The 23,874-nt window shown below is 32.2% G+C and overlaps 1 protein-coding gene across 3 annotated transcripts in view; it reads right to left on the reverse strand.

The window, feature by feature from the left end:
• Positions 1 to 23,874, reverse strand: part of LOC143249125 (uncharacterized) — a 48,302-nt gene that overhangs the window by 22,996 nt on the left and 1,432 nt on the right. For 2 of the 3 annotated variants that reach the window (XR_013027571.1, XM_076498473.1), the window contains exon 2: positions 418 to 523. Coding sequence is in view for 2 of the 3 variants with exons in the window: in XM_076498473.1 (XP_076354588.1) it covers positions 418 to 523 (106 nt within the window). In the remaining variant the exon portion in view is untranslated. Of the gene's footprint in view, positions 1 to 417; positions 524 to 23,026; positions 23,152 to 23,874 lie in introns of all 3 variants that reach the window. The other variant, XM_076498474.1, reaches the window with a different exon arrangement.

Genomic DNA, 23,874 nt, shown 5'->3' on the forward strand with positions numbered 1-23,874 from the left:
TATATAGGTAGTGCTCATCAGAAAAAAAATTACTACTAAGAAAACAATAATGAAGCATCGTTATCGGAAAATTTACCTTTGTTTAAATACACTTAGATATTGTTTGTTTTATTAACAACGCAGAAACGTACTTAAGAATATCAATTTATAACTAACTTGACAAGTTTTGCATCTAGGATAATTACTGAACTAGTTATGTTCCAGTTAATTAGACATCTAGTTACATTTCAGTTTCATCGAATTTATTAACTTCATTTAATTCCTCGTAAAATAAAATAGCATGAAATAAAATGTATTGTGTTGATCATTACTGTTTAAAAGTGAAAGTAATGAACATCTATAATTACAGAGAATCACGACTACAAATCTTCTGTAAGATGGAAAAACAATTCATTATGAATGTAAAAATTACCTTACCTGGCAGAACAAATAGCTCTAGGGTTTTGAAGACAAAAGCTGGAAGAACATTTAGGTTCACAGAACAAGGAATGGGCTTCCTGAGCTGGTATTTGATCTGGTGGTACTGAAAGTCAACAATTCACTTATGAAACGTTCTATGAGTTATTCATGTAAGTCGACAATTGTAACTATTTTTATCTTTATTAAAATTCATAGTAAACTCTCAAAAGCTTTCTTTATCGATTTTAACACAATACATTAGTGTTAAAAATAAAATTAACAATCATGTAATTAAACATTACCCTGAATATCTATTGAGTAAACGGCTTAAATAAAATTGAGAATAATTATAATTCATCTTCTTAAATTACCCGACAATTAGAGCGCCCGACTCACAGTCTGAGGGTCGCGGGTTCGAATCCACATTCCATGAAATATGTTTGCCCTTTTAGCTGTGGGGGCGTTATAATATACGATCTATCCCATATTTGTTGGTGAAAGAGTCGCCAAAACGTTGGTGATGGGTGGTGATGACTAGTCTTTCATTGCCAAATTAGGGATGGTTAACTCAGATAGTCCCTCTGTAATTTTGTGCGAAATTTCAACCTTTCATATCATCATACTTTCATTGATATCATTTAGGATAAATATGTTTCTTACTGTTCTCAAGCGAACATTTACAGTTTGTTAGCAAGAACCGTTCTCTTATTAATTATTATGTGTATATCTTGCAATTTATTTTTAATCACAAATATTTTCAATTTTTCTTTTCCTTAAAACAGAAATCTGTAACGTGTATGTATTATCACTAAATAGTTTTCTTTTTTTAACACTAATATATTTTAATATACAAACAATAATACAATTTACAATAAAGGTTATCATAAACTGTTATTACAAATAATGATTTATATACAAAAGATGTACAAACGAAATCTATAAACCTTCATGGTCAAGTATGTGTAATTTACCAATTAATAAGCGTTAATCACAGTAATTGCTTCCAAGATTTATAGTATACCAACTGTAGCAAACCAACAATGTATAAGCTGTATCTCGGCGCGTCGGTTTACAAACGTTAAGGCGAGGTTCTAAAAAACTTCAGTTGGCCCAACAATACGCTAATGTCTTCCTAAAACACGTATTGTTGATTTTTACACTCAAGAATCTTCTACAACTTTGAAGAATAAGCGGAAATTTCGTAATATACATTTAACAGTATAAGTTCCATGCATTTATAAATAATATATACTTAACTAAAACAAAAATCGATATTAAAATAAATATATAATGTTAATCCGTTCATTACACCTCCCTTCTTAAAGAATTTAAACTTGGCCTTGTCAAGGAATTATAAAACTTTACTAATCACAATAGTATGTAACGCAATAAATTCAAATAATCTTATGATCTTTAAAGTGCATCAAGACAAAGGCAAACACGATCGGTATTCACACGACAGGATGATTCTTTAAAAGCTAAGATAGGTTTCATAGGAGCAACAGAGATTTTCTAATTAAGTTTTCCAACCAATTGCCAGATATAACAAACTCTACAAAACTGAGAAGCATTTTATCTAATTTTTGGCCAAAGAAATTGTCTCATAATTTTATCACATGTCTTATTGACATCTAAATGACCTCCCGTGAAAAGTACATAGGCAAATTTTAATATTTTAGAATGATATGCATTCGTTACAACAATTTGGTAAACTACATCACAGTCCTGAAACTTTCACATCTGGTGATCACTACTGTTTCAAAACCACATCATTTTTGTAAAAATAGCCATTTGCAATTTTCTTCAGTTCATCTTTGGGGAGTGCATATTTAAATAGTGAAGGGATTTGAGAATCCTTTTCTTCCTCTGCGATGAATTTACTTCTAGAAACAGAACTTCACCGGGTAGATGGACCTCTCACGTCCACATTTGTTACTTACCAAAGAAATGTCAATAAGAAAATTATTTATAATTTTCCTGTTGGATTCAAAATATGTCTGAGACAAATCTATAATATCGTTTTCTGGATGTTTGTCTATCATGTTGGTTTATTTTCTTAGCTTGAGATCGTGTCACAGCACATTAGAGAAAGACTTTGGGATTCTACTAAACAACAACATCATCCTCAAATGAAACATTAATCAGCTCGATAACTATTTTTGGTTCAGCAATAACTTTTCTCACAGCCAAGTCGTTTCCCAACAAAAATATTACCCCTTTGTTGACATAGTAGGTCTTACTCCAACCACAACTGGTCCCAAAACTAGGTCTAATTCTAAAAAAAAAAATAAACTCTCTTTCCCTTGTTATTCTTTGCCTTCGATACTGGCTTGTTCGGCTCGTAACATTTAATTTCTCTTCAAGCTTCAATACAAACTCGTTTTTTCTCTTTATCGGATTCGATCAGAGCTCGTTTTTTCCCTAGCTTCAATACGAGCTTGTTCTTTCTTAGCTTTTAAATTATCTTCATCACTCAACTGTGATTGGCTATTAGAGACACTAGGGTATTCCTTTAATGATTCCTCTAACAGCAAATCATCTTCGACTAGTATTTCAATTATACACTTTTTAGTTCATTTTTTTCTCAATCAGTTCTGAACTTTGGCAATTTCGAGTAATTCATTTTTGTCATATCTTTCTAGTTGGTTGAAGGAGGTTGATTGATTCAACAAAACCTTGATAACTAGTCTAACATGATCAAATCTTGTTGGCACATCACAGAATTATGATTTGTATTTTAATTTAGATAATACTTATTACGAATAATGATTTATATACAAAAATTGCACAAACTTACAAACAATATTGATTCTTCTATCTGACCTGCCACTGAATATTTTATTGACGGTTCACAAGTAGCAAAATTATTTCGAGTTTATATTGGTACAGTTAACTTAACTTGTAGTTAGCTATCTCTTGCTAATCACGAGTTAATTTTTCACAGCCAAATTTATGCAATGTATTCGTAGAAATACTAATGCCTGACGCTAATTCACTGAATTTAAACCTTTTTGGTCAAGTATCTGTAGTTTCCCGATTAATAGGCGTTAATCGCAGTTATAGCTTCCGAGGTTCATTCTATACCAATTATGGCAAAACAACAATACATAAACTGTCTCTCAGCACGTCAGTTTACAAACGTTAAGGCGAAGTTCTAGAAATTTCAGATAAACCAACAATACATTAGTGTTTTTGTAATACATATTCTTCATTCTTACACTCGAGAATCTTTTAGGGATTCGATAGGAATTTTGTAAATGCGTATTACAATAAGTTACATGCATTTCTAAATTTCTATTAAACTAAAACAAAAACATCGAAATTAAAATAAACATAACTAATATTAAATCCGTTACAGTGTACTGTATAATGTTAATATAAAATAATAAATTAAGCGCAAGTTATAAAAATTATTCATCCACTTAAATAAATTTAGGTTATTGTATAGTAATTCAAAAATAATTGAAAAACCGTATAAGATTTCTTCTCGAACATCATTCATTTTCTGAAGTGTATACTCTCAGATTCATAGCATCAGACTATCTACAAATGATTATTTCTGTTAATAGGTGTCTAACATACAAATTGCAATGATTATTGGAGTACATCCGCAACTTTCCACTTGGAGTATCTTTGAACTGCCAAATACTTAATTTCTGCAAACTTTTTTTGTTTTTGTTTCTTTCTCCAGAATTTCAGTTCTAGGATTATTAATTATTCTACTTATCTCTTTTAAACTGTTAATCTCACTCTAACATATCAACCGTTAGGCCATTCACACCCATGACAACTAACTTTACGTTTTCTAACTTTTTTCTGGACTGAACTTCTCTTTCACGTGATTTTACTCTTACTTTATTTCACCTCGTCTGGTCACATCTATCACTTAGGTTTACTAGAAATTCTCATAGCCTCGACATTAATGAATTAGAAATACAAAGGCTCTGCATGGCCAGGAGATTAGGGTTCTCGACTCGTACGTAATCTGATGGTAGTGGGCTTTAATCTCCGTCACACCAAACATGATTGCCTTTTCAGCCGTGAAAGCGTTATAATATGACGATCAATAGCACTATTCGTTGGTAAAAGAGTCGCGGTGGATGGTGATGACTAGTTGTCTTCTCTAGTCTTACTAAAATATGTACTGCTAGCTGAGATAGCTCTCTTGTAATCTTTGCACGCAATTCAAAACAAACATTTTACTAAGCACACTTTGGAATAGTTAAGAACTTTAGACGAAAAACGAATTACATGTTTTACTAAAACAAAAGCAATTGTGCAGATGAGAGCAGAAGTAAGTGTTTGTGTGTAATATGAAAACGTTTGTCAAAGTTATGAGGAATGATCTACTGAAAGAAGCGAGTGGTTTGTAGAAAAGGTTAGGAAGAATAAGAAATTAAAATAAACAAATAGCATATAGGAGTGGATAAAGCAGTAATTACGGAAGAAAGCCAGATTCTTCATTATCAAATAACAAGTTGTGAACCTAAAGTATATATATAAATAAACAGTTTGAGAAAACTTGAAATGTGAAATTAAAATGAAATATCAAATTAAGTATACAACAACAAAATTAAATAGAAGAGGTTTGTTTGTAGTTAAACACAACGCTATATAATAAGATGTCTATGTTCTGCCCACCACAGGTATCAAAACCCGATTCTTTGCGCTGTAAGTCCGCAGAAATGTCCTGTGCCACTAGGAGACTATTTAAGAATGAAGAAACAAAACTATTATTGAAAGTTATCACAAGCTAGTACACGAGAGATGCTCACACTAATTATCACAGACTAGTGCACCAAAGCTGTTCAGCCTAGTTTGTATAAGACCTTCTATGGGTGTATTTAAGAAACGTCCAACATGTTAATCCTGAAAACAATATGTAGACATTCTTCAGTAGTTATGTGTAATCGTTCATCACTGAATTTCCAAGTGTGTAAAACTTCATAGAGTTTGTTGGACAATCATTTGTAGAAACAGTTATGATTTTTCAGAACTTGCTAAGTAGATCTAGTCCCTCAATGGAACAATGGTAAGTTTACGGATTTATAACGCTTAAATCAGGAGTTCGATTCTCTTGATGGACACAGTAGATAACCCGATGTAGCTTTGCTATGAGAAAAAAAACAAATGCACATAGGTAGATCTGGCTTTAAACAGAAATTGGAGATGGTTTTAGTTAAGAAAAGTAAATATTAACATCATCGTTGTTTTTAAGCTCACTAAATAATTTGGCTGAAACATAGAATGTAAGAAAAAAATGAGTACCACAAACAACAAGTAACGTAGTCAACAGATGTACCAGACAACGATGATCAAAGTCTCTGCGCTATGACGTATCTGATTCAACAAATGTTGCGTTATACACGTGTTATCTTGCAAGGAAAGCTAAAAGAAAATGCCTTGGAGTGTTTCTTTAGAGAACGACTGGCGTTTTTAAAAAATCCTATGTAAAGCATGTGCGACTATTTTTAAATAATGCCAATTTTTGCATTCATTAGGATCAACAGTAAAAGTATATATATATATATATATATTTATATATCCTGTGTTTGCTCTTTCTGTGCTTTTAATAGACTTCTGTACTTCAACATCAAAAGTCAGCCGAATACATCCTTATTTTTGGTTTCAACGTTTCCCAATGCGTAACGAAATGTTTTACTGCTAGTTCGAAATCCTGGAATGTAATAAATCTTTCTGTTTCTCATTGCTTTTAACCTTTTATCAGGTTCAGTAATATTAATTAATCGAAATAATTTAATAACACATCTTTCATGACCTTGCTACAATTGTTTACCCCTCTCTTAATCTTCTAGAACTTACAAGCGAAAAAAAAGTAATAATAACAATAATCTGACAACGATATTTCTTGAAAAATTAAAACGACAGAAAAAATATTCATATGTATATAATACGATTTTCCCTCTGACTTTGGCAGTATGTAATAACAATCTAATATATATATATCGTGGCAGACCATCGGTATTTTTCGATTATGAAACTGATCCAGCTACGAATATACGTAAAAGAAAGTAAATAAATAATGAAATTTCAGAAATTCGAAGTATACATTGTAAATTAACACAAAACTGAGTAATATCCTACAAATATTTTGTCTTAAATTGTTATTGTGTGTACACAATTTACAAGCTGACGAAGATTGATGAAAATTACACTTATCATAAGGCTTATCATAATAGTTAAGCCTATTACATTTTCTAATATTATATTCTTTATTTAGTCCCTAAGAGATTTTCAAGGAGAAGAATGTATAATACAACATATCATTCACCTTTATTCGTAATGTTCATGGTCTTCCTTATTATGAATTAACTTGCTTTGTAAATAGAGCAGCTAATACTGATATGAAGAGAACGTATTTTTAAACGTGTATTTTTTAAGATTTTCATGAATAACTGGAATATGCTATTCATAACCAATTACTCACGTTACTTTTACTTTACAAATAAATACGATTATAAACTTTTCTATAAGACCCCAGTGGCTCAGCAGTAAGTCTGAAAAGGCATAACGCTAAAAACCGGGTATCGATACCAGCGGTAGGCACAACATAGATAATTCATTTTGTAGATTTGTGTTTATCTACAAACAAACCTTGTTATAATATGGCCAAACCGGCACAAGCTGTTATAGGATAGCCATTGTAGTACGTAACTTTTATCTCCGGTCTGGCATAGCAATGTGTTAGGGACGCTGAACTGGCTATCTTCAGTTGCATGTTCGAATCACATCACCGAACATGCTTGTTCTCTCAGAGGAATATATAATGTAACTTTCAATACTACTTTTTCAATTAGAGTATTCCAAGAGTTGGAATATCCCTTTTAAATTAGGGATAGCTATTACTTTGCGCAAAGTTAAACAAATAAAAATATCTTCAAGTAAACAAAATAATTACAACACATTTATGTCTTTTTTTTTTTACAATCGATTAACACAGTTGTCACAAATTACATGCACAACGAAAATATGGAAGAATTAGTTAAATATTCTTTACTACAGATTTATTCCAAGCTAGTTATGGAAAGTAATATTAGCAGTTATCTCAACTGTAACAACGGATATTCAAACAAAATTTTTCCACCAATTCTTCAAAAATATCCCTGTACGTTTTCGGATTTACAATTCCCCTCTGTGAATATAGCAGATAGTCTGTTGTGGCTTTGTTTTAAGAAAAATAGGCTTGGCATGGGTAGGTGGATTAGGGCGCTCGACTCGTAATCTGAGGGTCGCGGGTTCGAATCCCCATCACACCAAACATGCAGGCCCTTTCAGTCGTGGGGGCATTGTAATGTGATGGTCAACCCCACTAATCGTTGTTAAAATAATAGCTCGAGTTCACAGCGGGTGGTGATGACTAACTGCCTTCCTCTAGTCTTACACTGCTAAATTAAGTACGGCCAGCGTAAATAGTTCTTGTGTAGCTTTGCGCGAAATTCAGAAATAAAAACAAAACAAAACTGTAAAAAAACACCTACAAACACACGCTTGAAAAATGGTAAATAACATCAGCTTATTGTCCATTATTTAAATAATTATTTATATAAATACTCTCCTGATTGAATAATTATTGTTCAAGAGATGTTAATGTTGACAAATTTTCTTGTTCTAAAGTATATTCATTATTTTATCTTCAAATACATTTGTGGGTGTTTGAGATGCTGCTACTAAAAATATTTTATTTGCTAGATGCATTTTAAAATTACAAGACAATATTAAAACCACAACTCCCATCTAACAGATGTTTCGTCTGAAGTAGTTTTAGTGTTCTCATACAAAGTATTTACTGAATTTTCAATGTATGGAACCTCATTTGTTTCTTTCCGAAAGGATAATGATGAGAAACTTTGCAAAAAGAAGCACGGATTGCTTTTAAAGACGTTACTGACAATTTTTTAGGAAACAACAAAGACGTGAATCATGAAAATATTGTCAGTAACATGCTCGATAAATTTAAGGAGTTGGTGTAACATGAGCTTGAAAGTTCATTTCTTACACTCGTATATTGACAATCTCCCTGAAAATCTCAGTGCTGTCGGCAAAGAAAAATGGCAGAGGTTTTTTGTTGTTTTTTTATCAAAACGCCAGGAACATTGTATGACGGCTGATTACTGCTGGTCATTGAAACGAAATGCCCCAGATGTAATACACAAAACAAAGACCACAACACGTAGTTTGAGACTAAAAGACATAGATTTAATAAAAAGCTAGATGAATGAGAATACATATTTGTCTGATATCAATATTCTTCACTTTATTTGTATCTGTGTTCATTGTAATAAATGAAATAATAATGTGATTATTTAAGAGTTTTTTCTTCTCTATTTGTCAAAATGCCTTACATGATAGAAAAAAAAATATTATTTTCGATTACTGCCTAGCTGAATTATGGAAAATCCGTTACGAGAACCAAAACCAAAAAAAACTTTTGTGAAGTTTAAACTTGCATGTCTTTGTTACTTGTGTTTTAGGGTGGAGGTGGGGATGATATAAATTTATTTTTTTCTCCCAGTGAAATTTGCCCCTCAGGTTTGGCACAGCGGTATATCTGCGGATTCACACTGCTAGAAACCATGTTACGACACTAGTGATGGGCAGAGTACAGATAACCATTGTTTAGCTTTATACATAATTCTAAATAATCAATCAAACGTATTTAATTTATTTTGATTGTTTGTTTTGAATTTCATGGAAAGTTACACGAGGGCTATCTACATTGACCGTTTTTAACTTAGCAGTGAAAGACTAGAGGAAAGGCAGGTAGTCACCACAACCCACCACAAAATCTTGGACTGTTCTTTTACCAACAAATAGTGGGATTTACCGTCAGATTATAACACCCTCACGATTGAAAAGGTGATCATGTTTGGTGGGACGGGAATTCGAACCCGCGACCCTCGGATGGCGAGTCGAGTGCCCTAACCATCTGGCCATACTAGGCCATTTATCTTAATATCTGCTCGTTTTCTACTCCACCATCTGCGCTAGCGTAGCAACTAACAACAGTTCAATTCCGTATCCTAATAATAATTCTTAAAATACGTTACTGTATTACAAAAAACTTTTGTAACAACTCTTTACGAAACAAATGTGAACTTAATGGGGTTATATTCTCTTAACAAACCCTGGTATTTTCAACTGGAACGGCATCTTATATGCTCTTGAGACCCCTTGGCCGTAAGTATTAGACATCACTGATTTTTAAATATTGACAAGAATAAAAATAGCCATTTGATAACATCAGCCGCCACAAAGGCTTTTGCCGGCTTTCAACTGAATGACGGGATTTAATGTTACTCTTTAATGCACCTTTCGTTGAAAATTAGTCTCAGCACAAGCCTTGTACATTCAATACACCGCTCAGCATGCTGCCCATTAGCCCTCTTTCATCCCAAATTGTGGTGCGTGTTACGCACAAGATTTCTATACAATGTCCTGCGCCCGCAATTGCGGGCAGTGACTCCATGGAAGACATCTTTGGCATCTAAACATCTGTAAATTTGGTTCAGGATGAAAGCTAGACAGTTGCACCATGTTACCATAGATATAAAAATATTTAAATGGCGTAATTTGTAAAAGATATAGAGCAGAAAAAAAAACATTTGTGCATTTTTCTTCCTGCTGAAAAACGTACACAGAAAAAACAATGACAACAAGTTGCATGATCCTAGGCTTCACCTCAAACAATTCATTCACAAAGTGAAGGCCATGGTTATAATAGAGGACCAAGCTAATAAAAAAGCACTTCTACTATGAATCTTGGCATGTACCTTGGATCTTTTAAAATTACAAATAAGGTTTTGAATGTGACGAATGCTTAAAATCCAGAAATTTTGAAGCTACCAGCCACAACACGAATACAAGGACTGGTTTCATGAGTAATTTCTAATGAAACTAAAATCGTAGCGATCAGTAAACTCAACATGTGTAAAACTTTATACAATTCCAACAGACTTTTCACGGTTTTAGTTTGTTTAAACCCTGCCTTGAAACCCTACTTCCGTGTAAAGTAAAGAATACGTGGAATGTTTCTCAAGACTAAATTCGTTGTCCTTGCATAAGCCTTTAACAAAATAACCTGTGGTGTCGTGTAGTAATGAATATTCATAGCCATCAAAGTGACTACGATCGACGATGGAAGAAACGATTTTAGGGAGGACAACGATACCTAAAATATCGTTCTTATAATACATGATTAACTCTCTGTTTCTAAATATGAGGGTGTATGTGAGTGGGAGCATAGCTGAATTGTAATACCGATACTTTACACTATAATATACAAAATGTTTGATGTATGTACATAATACCAGATGTAGACAAACACCCATCACGAAGTTTAATAAAAAAAACCGGTTTTAAAAAGTTATCTTAAGTCGGGTAGAAGAAACAGGTTACTTCTGTCATTGTGAGCATTGTTGAACCTTAACCATAGCGGTAAGCATATCCTTATAAGGAACCACAAAGTTAAAGTCGTAAAATGTACAATGTAATTATAACACAATAAAGATAAGTGTACACCCTATAACACATGTACAAAACACCGATGCATGTATATTGAAATATAAGTTAGTCAGGTAAATCATAATAATTGAAACGTAGAACGTGAAAATAGTGATTTGAAGAAGATATATATTTTTAGTTTTCTCGTCCCATCCGTCGGTTTAATATGTGTAGAAATACTGTCCTGATTTTTAAAAAAAATTAATTTACAGTCAGCCAACCCGGCGATCTCTCACTCTTTAGGCATTTTTTTTTTTTGTTAATAACTATGTGACAATGTTGATGCTGAAATAAACGATCTTAACATGGAGCTCATTAAGCCTGTTCACAATGTCAAATGTTTTCTTTGACAACATAGAAGTTCAATTGAAATGTCTCACAATGTCTTAGAAAAATACTATAATCGCCAGATTTATCTGATAAAAATCATAATAGAAAGCTGTGAAGGTAGACAACAAGTATGGCAACTCTGGCATATAGCCAAGCTTAATCTTTATTTATAACTACAACATGTGAAATGCACTAGTTAAATTCTCTTTAAAATGTACATCAAAACTGCTTAGTTATTCAATGCACGTTTACTATTAAATTCAAAAGTAAAATATAGTGAACTTTTTTTCTATTTTGAAAATAAAGCCTTTGAATTATGTTGCAGTCCCATTCTAACTCTTCCAATTTTATAGACACATAATTCTTTGAAGGAGTACATTTATATTTTTGTTCCTGTACACCATTACGCCGACGCTAATTTACTTGTTTACTGTGATTAATTTATCAATACAGCAATAATAGAGTCAAAAATCAGGAGTTATATATTGTGAAATCTTTTGATGATTTGAAATTAAATATTAAATCCAAATTAAACGCATTATACCAAAAAGAAATAAATTAAAATGTAAGGCATGAAACATGTATTTTAAGCCATTAATAACATTCCACATGTCTGGTGGTAAAGGTTTTCGAATAGCAATATGTGGGTCATGGGTTCGAATCCCTTCACAGAATATTTTCGTCCTTTCAGTCATGGAGGCTTTACAAAGTGTGGGTCAAAACAGCTATTCATTAATAAAAAAGTAATCTAAGAGTTGACTGTAAAAAATATTTACTAGCTGCCTTACTTTTAGTCTATCATTTCAGAATAAGGAACGGTTAGCATTCAAGTAGATTTGCTCCAAATTTGATAAATGATCAAATTTTTCACAAAACATAGTTAATAGCAAATGTTTTCGTCAAAGAAATAAACTTGGGTGTAATAGCTTCAAGAGAGTTTATTTTAACAGCTTAAGTGAAGGAGAAATTGAAACGACTGGATGAGGAACGATATACAATTTGAAACAAAGATGACGATGAAGCAAACGATACACAATCTGAAAATCAGTTGACACTGTAAGGGATTATCTAAGCAGCAGTATATTTCTTGATGACGAGAAACCCACTTTAAATAAAAATGAATCTCAGAACATCTGGTATTGGTATTAACACTTTTACTGATAACCTGAACTTTTATTATTAACCTGAAGATGACTTAAGAAGGTTAAAACGTTGTTCTCTCCTTATCAATAAAGTGTTAATACCCCTACCAGCAGTAGATGTGTTGTTTTAATTGTACTTTTCTCACTATAGAGAGTTTAACGATCCTTCTATAAGAACGAATGTAATGCAACTAACATTTGTTAAATTTAAGAGAAATTAACTAATGTTCCTCCTTCAAATCTTCTAAACACAGTAAATATTTTTTACAATACCTTACCAGCTTTAGTTTTATACAAAAATTGGTGTCTTCAGTATATTAGAAAAAATTATTAAATTTATCATTTTGCACAAGCACTGAGAATAATTTGGATATATATATACGATACATCTCCAGCTACATAGTAGGATATCAAATATAATGTATGGTAAGGATGTCTGCCACAGTAATTCTCCAGCCTCAGTGTCTTATAAAGTAAACTATGTGGAAATGCTAGTTTTAACAGAAAAAAACACTTTGAATAGGCTATTCAGATGGGTTTCAATTCATTTGTATTTGAGATTACAAACAGTCACTTCAGCGGCATGTTACATTGAGGGGAAGGTTTTCTAGTTGGAAGACCGAAAGCTTGCAACCAAACGAAAAAAATATTTTAATGTGGAGAAACGTCCACGCTAATTCTACATGATAATTTACCTACGTTATGGGTCTTAAAGATAAACATCATTATCCCTTGTTGTTATGCTACTGTCAGTTTTTCAAGGTACTGTGATTCTGAGCATCCTGTATTACTTCCCACAATACAGTCAAGTTATTTGGTTCTCATTTGAACTTTACACTTTCACTACATGTTTATACAGCTTCAATGATACTCATATACAAACTTTGTGCAGGTTAAGCAATGGTTCTGAATATTCCATTTACTTTTTCTTCATCTATGTATCATTTGACCATGTTTTCTCCATATTTGGATCACTGTCTTGCTGGATGATGAATCCACACCTGATGAGTCTTATTCTTGAAGGAATACTGCGAAAACTAACATATTCCTTGTACATGTCAACAGTCAAAGAGGTGCCATCACTTTTTAACAGAGTTTCAGTACCAATGGGTGAGATGTAGTCCACGTGTATCAGTCCCAAAACAAAACAAACCATTCTAACCTTTTCCTACCATCACACTTCCATTGAGACCATTTAGTGCAAATGTGTTTCTTACTATTCTCAAGAGAACATTCACAGTTTGATTTACAAACAATTTATGGCAAGATTTGTTCTTTTATTAATGATTATATGTATATGTTTCAGATATTTTTTCATCAAAAATATTTAAAATTTTTCCTTTCGTCAACAAATAAGAGAAATATTATCACTAAACAGGTTGTACACAAATCGTGATGACGAGAAAAACCACTTGTAGAGAAAAATATATATGCAAAAACGGCTGGATTGGTTAGAGATTTTTTTCTTATGCAGAGGAGCAAACAACGTTTCGACCTTCTTCGGTCATCGTCAGATTCACAAAAAAAAAAAAAAATTCTCAACCCATACCACCCGTTTATATATATATAGTTTGTACACAGTTTATATAAAGTAATAAATTTGGCACAATGCCATAAAATTACTCACACACCTAAATTAATTTAGGTTATTGTATGGTAAGTTTTGAAAAAAGATTCTAAAATCTCATAAGATTTCTTCTCAAATATAATTCATCTTATAAATAAGAACACTCTCAGATTCTTAACGTCAGACTATTAATAACCTGATCACTTCTATTCTTAGGCGTCTAACAAACAGATTCTAATGACACTTGAAGTCTAACCACAATTTTTCATACGATGTATCTTTGATCAGTCAAATATTTAATTTCTGTATGCTTGTTTTTTGTTCTTGTTGTTTTTCTATACGGAATTTCTGTTCTTGGAGACATGAATTTATTCACCCTACTACCATTAATAGATAAAATATGCGTGTGTGTACTTTAATAGGCGTTCTAATTTTCTGACTGGTTTATTGAAACAATCAAAGTATAAACTATAAATATGTGAATCTACTTTGGTACAGTAAATTTTCACATGTAATTGATGTAGAATTCCCGTGGTCTCACATAGTAAATAAAGATTGTCAAACTACTAATATGTACATAGCTACATACAGTAAAGCCAGTTATGAAACCACCAGTATTACCTAGAAAAGTCGACTCTGAAGTCACCAGTTTATGTGTACCTTAACATAGGAGAGTAACTTTAAGAAACCACTATTACATACATATTTTAACACAGAAAGTCAGTTACGAAACCACAAAGGTTAACATGCAAGTCAGGTATGAAATCACCAGTATATATATACGTGACTTCACGGAGCAAAATGTGTTATGACATCAACAGTATATATATATATATATATGTATGTATATATATATAGTATTATCAGCTATAAAACCACAGTATGTGCGTGTCTTCAAAGAGAAATTATCAAACCACCAGTTAATACGAAACTTGACATAGCAAATTCAGTTAAGAAATCACCACTTTGTACGTACCTTCACATGATAAAATATGTTATTGAACCAACCATATGTATGTAGCTTCATACAGTCAAGCCTATTATCAAATCAGCAGTATATACGTAACTTTACATAGCAACGTCAACTCTGAAACCATAAAAAATGAGGTAAGAGAGCAAAAGTATATACAAAGTTTAACATAGCAAAGTCTGTCAAGACAAAACTAGTCTAAACGTAGTTTACATGGTAAATTTCTTCCTGAAACTAACAGTTCATACATAACTTTCCACTCTAAATTTATTTATGACACCAAAAGTTTCAATGTAATTTTAAAAAATAAACTCAATTATTAAACCACCGGTTCATATGAAGCTTAACATATAAATTCAGTTATGAAAACATCAGTATGTATACACTGCTTCCCATATTGAAGTCAGTTACGGAGCCACTAGTTTATATGTTGTTTTATGTTACCACAAATATATACTTAGCTTTACGTAGTAAATTCAGTTATGAAACAATAAGTTCATACATAGCTTAACATGGTAAACTCAGATGAGATATCAGACCAGTTTATGCCTACTTTGATGGCCCGGCATGGCCAAGCGCGTTAAGGCGTGCGACTCGTAATCTGAGGGTCGCGGGTTCGCATCCGCGTCGCGCCAAACATGCTCGCCCTCCCAGCCGTGGGGGCGTTATAATGTGACGGTCAATCCCACTATTCGTTGGTAAAAGAGTATCCCAAGAGTTGGCGGTGGGTGGTGATGACTAGCTGCCTTCCCTCTTGTCTTACACTGCTAAATTGGGGACGGCTAGCACAGATAGCCCTCGAGTAGCTTTGTGCGAAATTCCAAAAAAACTAACAAAACTTGTTCACAGAACATGTTTCATACTAAGTTAGTGAGAAAAATTCAGTTTTTAACAGATACATCTTTACAATGCACTACAATTAACACAGTTTTTGCATCTGTTTACTCATCATTCTTTGTGTGATATCAGTTAAGTATTTACGTCTCAGTGATCTGTATTTTTGTCATGGTAATAAATCACATTTCGAGAATTTTATTAACTTTTTGGTCACTGAAGCTGTCTCTTACCATTTCAGCTACTCGTTTTTTCATTAAATATGATTTGAAATTGATCATCTTATTAGATACTGTATTTTTCTTCCTACATTTGTTCAGTTTCAAGAACTAGATGTTGTGACGCATAGTGATATAAAACGTTCCAACTACGACTTCGTGATACCCGCATCTGAAATATTACAAATACTTCATAGGGATTTCACGGTGGACTACTGGAACGTGCGATTCGTGTGAAGTGACAAAGTAAGAGTTCTAGCTCGACCCGCACCTGACTCTATACATCATATATATTACAGCTACGGAAGCTTTCGCTAATTGCACGTCCGCTTTGTTAAATAATCCAAAGATAACTCAAAGATTCCACAGTACAAAGCAATTTCCTGGAAATGCACTTTTCAGATGCAAAGGAAAGAAGTGACGTTATTTCTGAAATAAACACCCTCTTTTGGAAATAATGCATTTTTTAAAACTTTTTTAACTCTGAATAGTCGCAGTCATAGGAAGTTAGTCAAACAAAACGTAACGTTTTTTATAAAGATTACCATGTTAAATTTGATAAATATGTGAAAATTCTCTACAGAGGAAATTTATCATTAACTCGCATAATATTTCCCTAGTCAGAGAATCATGATGTAAGTATATTTTAAGATCCAATAATAACGATTTGCATTTAAGAGTAATATAAATTATGATGAATTATAGTTATAATTATTGTTAAAATCTGGGGAAGTTTAAGATGTAGTTCAAAGGTTTTATATACGAATATAAAAATCTTAAAACAGTCTAAGACAGGTTCTGCGGTAAATGTCAAAAAGGTTAAAGAAATCTCAAACAAGCTTTTTTTTCTTAACAATTGTCTTTGATTGTTTCATAATTTAACGCATGTATACAAAACACCTCTGTACATCTGTCCTAAATTCTGAACTGAAGTTAAGACAGTTTGTTAAGAACAAACAAAAATTTATTGTTTTTCTTATCTCATCGAATTGTGGGATGTGGTCGTCGTAATTTTTCCAGTGTAATAACGGCTCCAAAGTGTACTACTTGTTTTTCGAACCATAAAAATTCAGATCCATAGTTCGAGCACTCTAACCAAATTGGTGCCATGATCGCTTTCAAACTAACAGCAGTTTGTAGTTCGAGTATCTTTTGCATCCTTAATATTACTGGCTTTTAACAATAAATCTGTTATATGAAATCTTTGTATAAACTGATGAACCTATAGGTTTTAACTATATGTATAAATACAAATAACATATCACTACAAATATTTTATGAATATTTTTAGCAGCAACATTTTGCATTAAAAATATAATACATTTTATAAAACTTAGCAAATTCCAGAAATGTAAAACTTATGTTTAATAAAAGTACATATTTATTGCTGTAAACATACCATAATAGATATATTTAATTTTTTCTTTTGTTTCCAATCACAAAAGCATTCTAAACTTCTAAAAAGTATGCTATTCCTGAAATATTATCATATTGATATTAATCTGGTAATCGAGACAATGTTAGTAAACAGACATTAACTAAGGATAGCATGATACTCAAAATAATGCCCTTAGATACATTGTTTTAAGTACCAGCCTTGAAGAAGCCGCAAAGGCAAAACGTTGATTAAAATAAAATTTATCTTTTAATTAACAGAGAAATCATATTTTAACCAATGTTTTGTCTTTGTGGCTTCTTTTTATTTCTAACTTTGTTAACGGAATATGTAAAATCCTCCAGTATACACTAAAACCTGTGAAAGTTTAAAATATTTTAAAAGTACTTAAAGGTGAATTTTACAGAAAAAGAAAACTTTGCAATCAAAAGAACTACTCATACTCATTAATTTTACAGATTCACATTTTTTTATAAAAATATGTGCTAATAAATGAAACATAGAACTTGGTGCAGAAAGAGCCCTTTTCGAGCGGCAATCCGAACGTTTTAGTTTTTACGTTTGCCGCTAGGTAAAGTACTGTGACTTAATAGTTGCCAAACAAACCACCAACGCCAGCGCGTTGAATGTAAATAAACATGGCCAGTGCATACGGAGAAACAGAGGCGGAGTCTGTTTTGACTTTGTGTTCTTAACAGTGTCGAGTAGCGCCATATCTGAACGAACCTAGAACAGTTACTTTTGATACAGATTTGACAAGTTCTATTGATGAGGACAGTTCCACGAGTGAGAGTAGCGGAACTGTGAGTGATACTGATAGCGCCCGGGCCGGTTGCGAGTCAGTCATACCTCCAGTGGAAGAATGGTAAGCCTAAGTCATGCAAACAAATACGGTCTGTATTATTTCACGTGCAATTTTAAGCATCTCGAAACCTGTCTGATGTTTATAAATTATTGGTATCACAGACTGGGTTTTATTTGTTTATACTTTGCCGACTATGGTAACTAATACTCGGCCCTTCCACAATCATTGTACCGGGTATTTATGACTCGTAACAAAATGAATTTCAATTATACCTATATATATTATACCTATAAAATCAAACTAGATGTAGCAGTCTGAATAGTTAACTTATCTTGAAATGTTAAATTTGAAAAATGGAATTCTTCAAACTTTACCATATTTAAAAATGATACAAAAACATAAAAAACATCTACAGAATAATCTACCAGCTTTTAAACTTGGAATATACTTTATTTGGGATAGATTTGTCCACTGTCTAGACTAGGAAATCAAGGTTTCACTGACTTTCAGGTGCCACAAATGCAAAACACGCTCATGAATGTGAAATGTGTATGTCTAGTTACATTCTTCAATAACTCGTACTTTTTAAATTATTATATTATACTAGTTATTGTTTATCGCTTTATACTGCACACATACTGTTAAGTTTGTTATTTTCGTGATGGCAAGGGATGGCTTCAGAGGGGTGCAACCTGTACGCTGCAGGCTGAGATCAGCCCTCAGCTCTACACGAGGAAAGATGGTGGAAACGATCCTGTCTACTGCCGATGTTTTTTTCAGTCTCAACCTGCCTGGCTTGAAACTCACGGAATCCAAAATAGTGGGATCCGACACAAAAAAATGAGCGTTCAAAGTGATGTTGACAAAGCTTTGCATAGTGTGAAGGAGTTCAGTTCTTCCTATTGACCATCCGCACCCACTGTCGTCACCTTGCCGGTTCCTTCTCCTTGCACGGAAACGAAAAGAAACTTTTGCCCGATGCCGAACCGTTTTTACAACCTTAAGCAACGCAGTAAACTATGTTATCATAAAACAAACATAAAGTAGTAATATCAAGACAAAACATAGTCTCACAAAGTATGTAATCCGAAAAAAGCACCGATAGATTTACATAAAACACCAGCACTGAAAGGAACCCAATGGTCGGCGCGCAACAAAACGTGTTTGGCAATTATTACATCATAGTTGTAAAACGTCACGGAAACAGCCGAACGACCGAGAGGAACTTGAGTTCGAGGACCAGCATATTTTGTTTCATTTTTTACTCAAAAACCAGAGTTTTTAAAGATATAGCAACCACACAGGAATTATATCTAACCAAAGTACAGTGTCTAAGACAATTATTAGATTTGTTGAAAATTCACCTTTAAGAAAGCTCAAATATCATTATGTTAAAGTAGTTGTGACTGTAAAACAAATCTTGCGTTGTAAATTTACATTGGAACCTATGTAAACTACGAGGTTAGTTTACGCAGCAAAACTTAATGAATTTCAATACAACAGAGTTAGACATCTGAATATAATTGCTTTCTTAAGCTGTAAAAAATATTTCTTTTAAAAAGTTATACTTGGAGAATTAGTTAAAACTGGATCCACTGTTTCCTATTATTAAATGCTATTCTGGGGTTCTAGGCACAGTAACCTCAACCTTGGGCCCCTGTCGTTAACAATATTTTGACATGATCACTTGAATTCTTCGTGATGGCCTGAATTAATAACTAATACTATATCAAATGCTTATGATAATTTTACCCCAAACAACTAAAACCTACCTCCTATAAAAACGTTTCTGAATTTCTAAACTGCAACGTGATCAATAATTTTTTTTCATAATTTATAAGTCTTAATTCCTTATTTTCTATGTTTAGAAGTAAAAAAAAAAAAGGTAAACGATCCATGGTTATTGCATTCCGTAAATAGTTCTTCACTCTTTTTTTAACACAGTAAAATAACCTATCACCCGTAGCATTGCTAATAGAAAGAGTAAAAAGCATTCTAAGTGCAGTTTCTACGTTTGGAAATGTTGAATGGAATTCATTAAATAGTAAATTATACATGTCAGTCGAGCAACAAACATTTTCTTCTTCGCAAAATTAAAACAAAAAAAATAGCTTTCTTTCTCTAAATGACTCAGTTTTTATATCACTCGTATATAACTCAGATAAAGGTTTCAAATACTCATGTTTTTGTTATCTACTGCAAAATCACAGAATATTTTGCAATATTTAATAAAACCCCTGTAACTTTCGATTCTGTTGTAAATTTCGGTAACTAGTCGATCACAAGTTACAAATAAAACACTAGAAACGAATCTATCTTTTCCTGTTAACAGTACTTTATTAGTAGTATTTTCATCAAAGAATATATTCGGTTTTTGTTTTGTTTTTTGTTTGTTTGTTTTGTTTTACCTGGTTTTCTTTACGTAAAATACTTTGTCACCGATAGTTGATAAATTACTTGCTTTATTTTCACTTTATTCAAAGTCATTTCTTTATTCAAAGCTGAATTCTTCCACTGGATTTAATAGTTTTTTTTTCCTTCAAAATATTTAATTTTGTATATATTTACCACATTTACTTGTTGTAGTATTTTGGGCCAACATGAAATAATCAGTTTTGTTTCATATTCGTCAAGTTTTCTAATTAAGACATAATTTTTATTCTGGTCTTAATTTTTTGTGCAGAAATTTCATTAGTTTTCAAGTGATCTTCCATGATATTGTAGAAATTGTTTTAAAGAACATAAACAGCGTTCGTTTTAGCAGATCATCTGGTCTCGCACACTTTTTAATGTTGTATTCTTCCCTACATAACAGTTTTACTGGATAGTTGACTACCAACTTTACATAAGGTACAAATAAGGCTGATCGTATTTTATTTTTAATTCTTGCTTTAAATCCTTAATATTTTCCGGCTATATTTGAAGCATTATCGCAGGTTTCCTGTTTGCAGTTTTTGATGTCTAGATTTCATACTTGCTATGTATTTAGCACAAAGTTCTCTAAGTTTATGGAAGTGTGAACTTTTATAAGAATAAATCCAAAAAAAATGTTTATTTCTTTAATTTCCCGTCTTTCCCAGTATATTTTATTATAAAAGTAAGTTGATTAGTATGATTTACATTCGTTGTTGAATCAATAATTATGAAAAAACAACAACAAATTACACTTTTAACTTAACATCATTTGTTAACTTAAACTGAAGCTGATTTGCCATTAGTTATATTAACTTATCAAATTGAAAATCTGCATATGGTAGACATGTGATTTTTAAATATTTCGTGCTCAATCACTTTCTGTGTTTGTTTTTTCCAGCAATAAAATCTTATAATCAATTTACTCGCAAGCCTTATTTAGGAATAATTTGTTAATTTAACAAAACACACATCTGTTTGTAGAGCTACAGTCAATCCATTCACTTTTTCACCATTCGACTTTAGACGATAAAAATGCTGTTTTTGCAAACTTCTAAAATAACTTTGTTACGGTCATAATACATTTTAATCCACTCATGTCTCCAATATTTTCGTGTTTATTTATTACGTAGTAGTCAACAACTTTGTCGGTAATTATATCTGACCGTAAACCAATATCCTGTTAATCGTTCAGGACTAGACTTGATTATTTTTCTATTTCAGTTTTATTTCGAATTGGATCCTTACTGACAGTTAAATGTGTTTATTTGATCATCACAGCAATCACCAACATCTTCCTTCGTTGGTTATGTTTTCAAATGAGTTAATTTCTTCACATTAGGCCTCACGATGTTCTAGGAAACGAGAAATTACACCACTCTATACAATAAGAGTTTATTTCAATTTTTGTTTTCGTTTTTACTACATCAGACTGGTATATCTCTTTTATTTTTCTTACTTCACACTGTTATTTAAAATAAACAAAGTACACCTTTACTTAGAAACAATCACTAAATCCCTGTACTTTCCAAGTTTCCTTCTGTAAGGTGCGTGCAGCAATTATTCCCACCTATGATTGCTAGGTGCGTGAACGTCACCTTTCAGAGCAAAACAGTCACAAGATGGTAAAATTAATCTTCTTTTTTATCGTGATTCAGTCCATGTTTAGACCAAAAAGGATCAAGTTCAGTATAGGCGGTTCATGCGTGTTGCAAAGGCTTACCAACTTTTTGAAATACAACAGTTATTAATTCATATACAGCATTTAAAACCTGGAAGCTAATAATATGCGTGTGATAGTTTGATAACATTTCACGTATTTAAAGATAACTATTTCCAAAATAGTTACAAACGTATCTTTAAAAATATGTATTAGAATGTGTTTTATTAAAAACTCTAGTACATATAGTGAAACAAAAAAGATATTATAGCTTATTTCTATAATACGTTCATTTTCTGTGACTTTTTTATTATTTCATGGGACAAGAAAGTGTTTTGATCTGCAAGCAAATGTTTTAAGAGAATTCGGGATACTTGGCAAGCATTCCGGAATAGTTCCGGTGAATCCAAGAGGGTTGACAAGCCTAGAATTGTATATAAATTAGTTAACTTTTAAAGTACGTTTTAAATTACTTAAATGACGGAAGCACAAAATTCAGTTATTTCAAAGATATTTGATTTTCAAGTTACTTAAAGGGTAATTTAAAATTTGGTATGTGGAATGGAAAATAAATAGTACTAAGATGTTTCAATAAATAATAAATCATTTATTAGAAGTTCAAAGGGTTATAGTACAAATTATATGAACTATGTTTAGATGAAATCCAAATCTCAAATTTCTCTGTATAATAAAGGAAAAACAAACAATAAAAAATGGCATATAGAAAGTTAAAAAAAAACATGAAACATGTTTATATACATTTTCAACTTACAGTTTGGATCCCCCATGAACTGGGGGCTATTTTTGCGCGTCCTTTACGCCTAGTGACAAATCCTCCACTGATTCAATTAACAGACGAAACTTCAAACATGTTGGAAACATTTGCTGCTCCATTTTCTATAAAAATCCTTTTTTTTACCAAAGGAGTTATTATTGTTTTATTACAAATTAAGTAAGTAACATGTTTAGTTACTTGTAGAAAGTTTAACAATTCAATATACCAAAATTCACTAATCAAAAACATTTTTACCGAACGAAAATAAATCAAACGATTGTTAATTTGTTATATCATATCATTCTTATGACTTCACTCCGACCACTTACCATATTATCACGATATATTTAAAAACGGCTGGTATGGATAGAGAAAGCACTAATAGAGGAGCAAACAACGTCCTCCACATACCGTATGATGTGGTAAAAACTAGCTTAACGCCAGCTACTCTTCTCAGCCACTTTTGAACAGCTAGACAACGCTAAACAACTCTTGAGGGGTATTAAAAAATGTAAATAGAGAAATATTTACTGTAAGCAAATTGAAACAATTATATTTCTACGTTAGTTCTGTATCCCTATTTTGTACGTTACATTTTAAATTTGTTAAAAAGATAAGTGAGGTTTAATATTTACGCAAGACCTCCATCCAAACAGATTGCTTAGAATACCAACCAGTATACAGCATTTCTTATTTCAAAGAATAGTCAGTCTAGTATGTGCAGTGTTTATTTTTGAACTTTTATGACTTGAATTCGACGTTAAACTACGTACGAAATATTATCGTACATCCTTTTTAAGATTTTCTTACAGGTAGTTTACAATATTAGTAGTAATAGTGGTTGT

This window comes from Tachypleus tridentatus, chromosome 4 (genome assembly GCF_004210375.1).
Source record: "Tachypleus tridentatus isolate NWPU-2018 chromosome 4, ASM421037v1, whole genome shotgun sequence".
Lineage (NCBI taxonomy): Eukaryota > Metazoa > Arthropoda > Merostomata > Xiphosura > Limulidae > Tachypleus > Tachypleus tridentatus.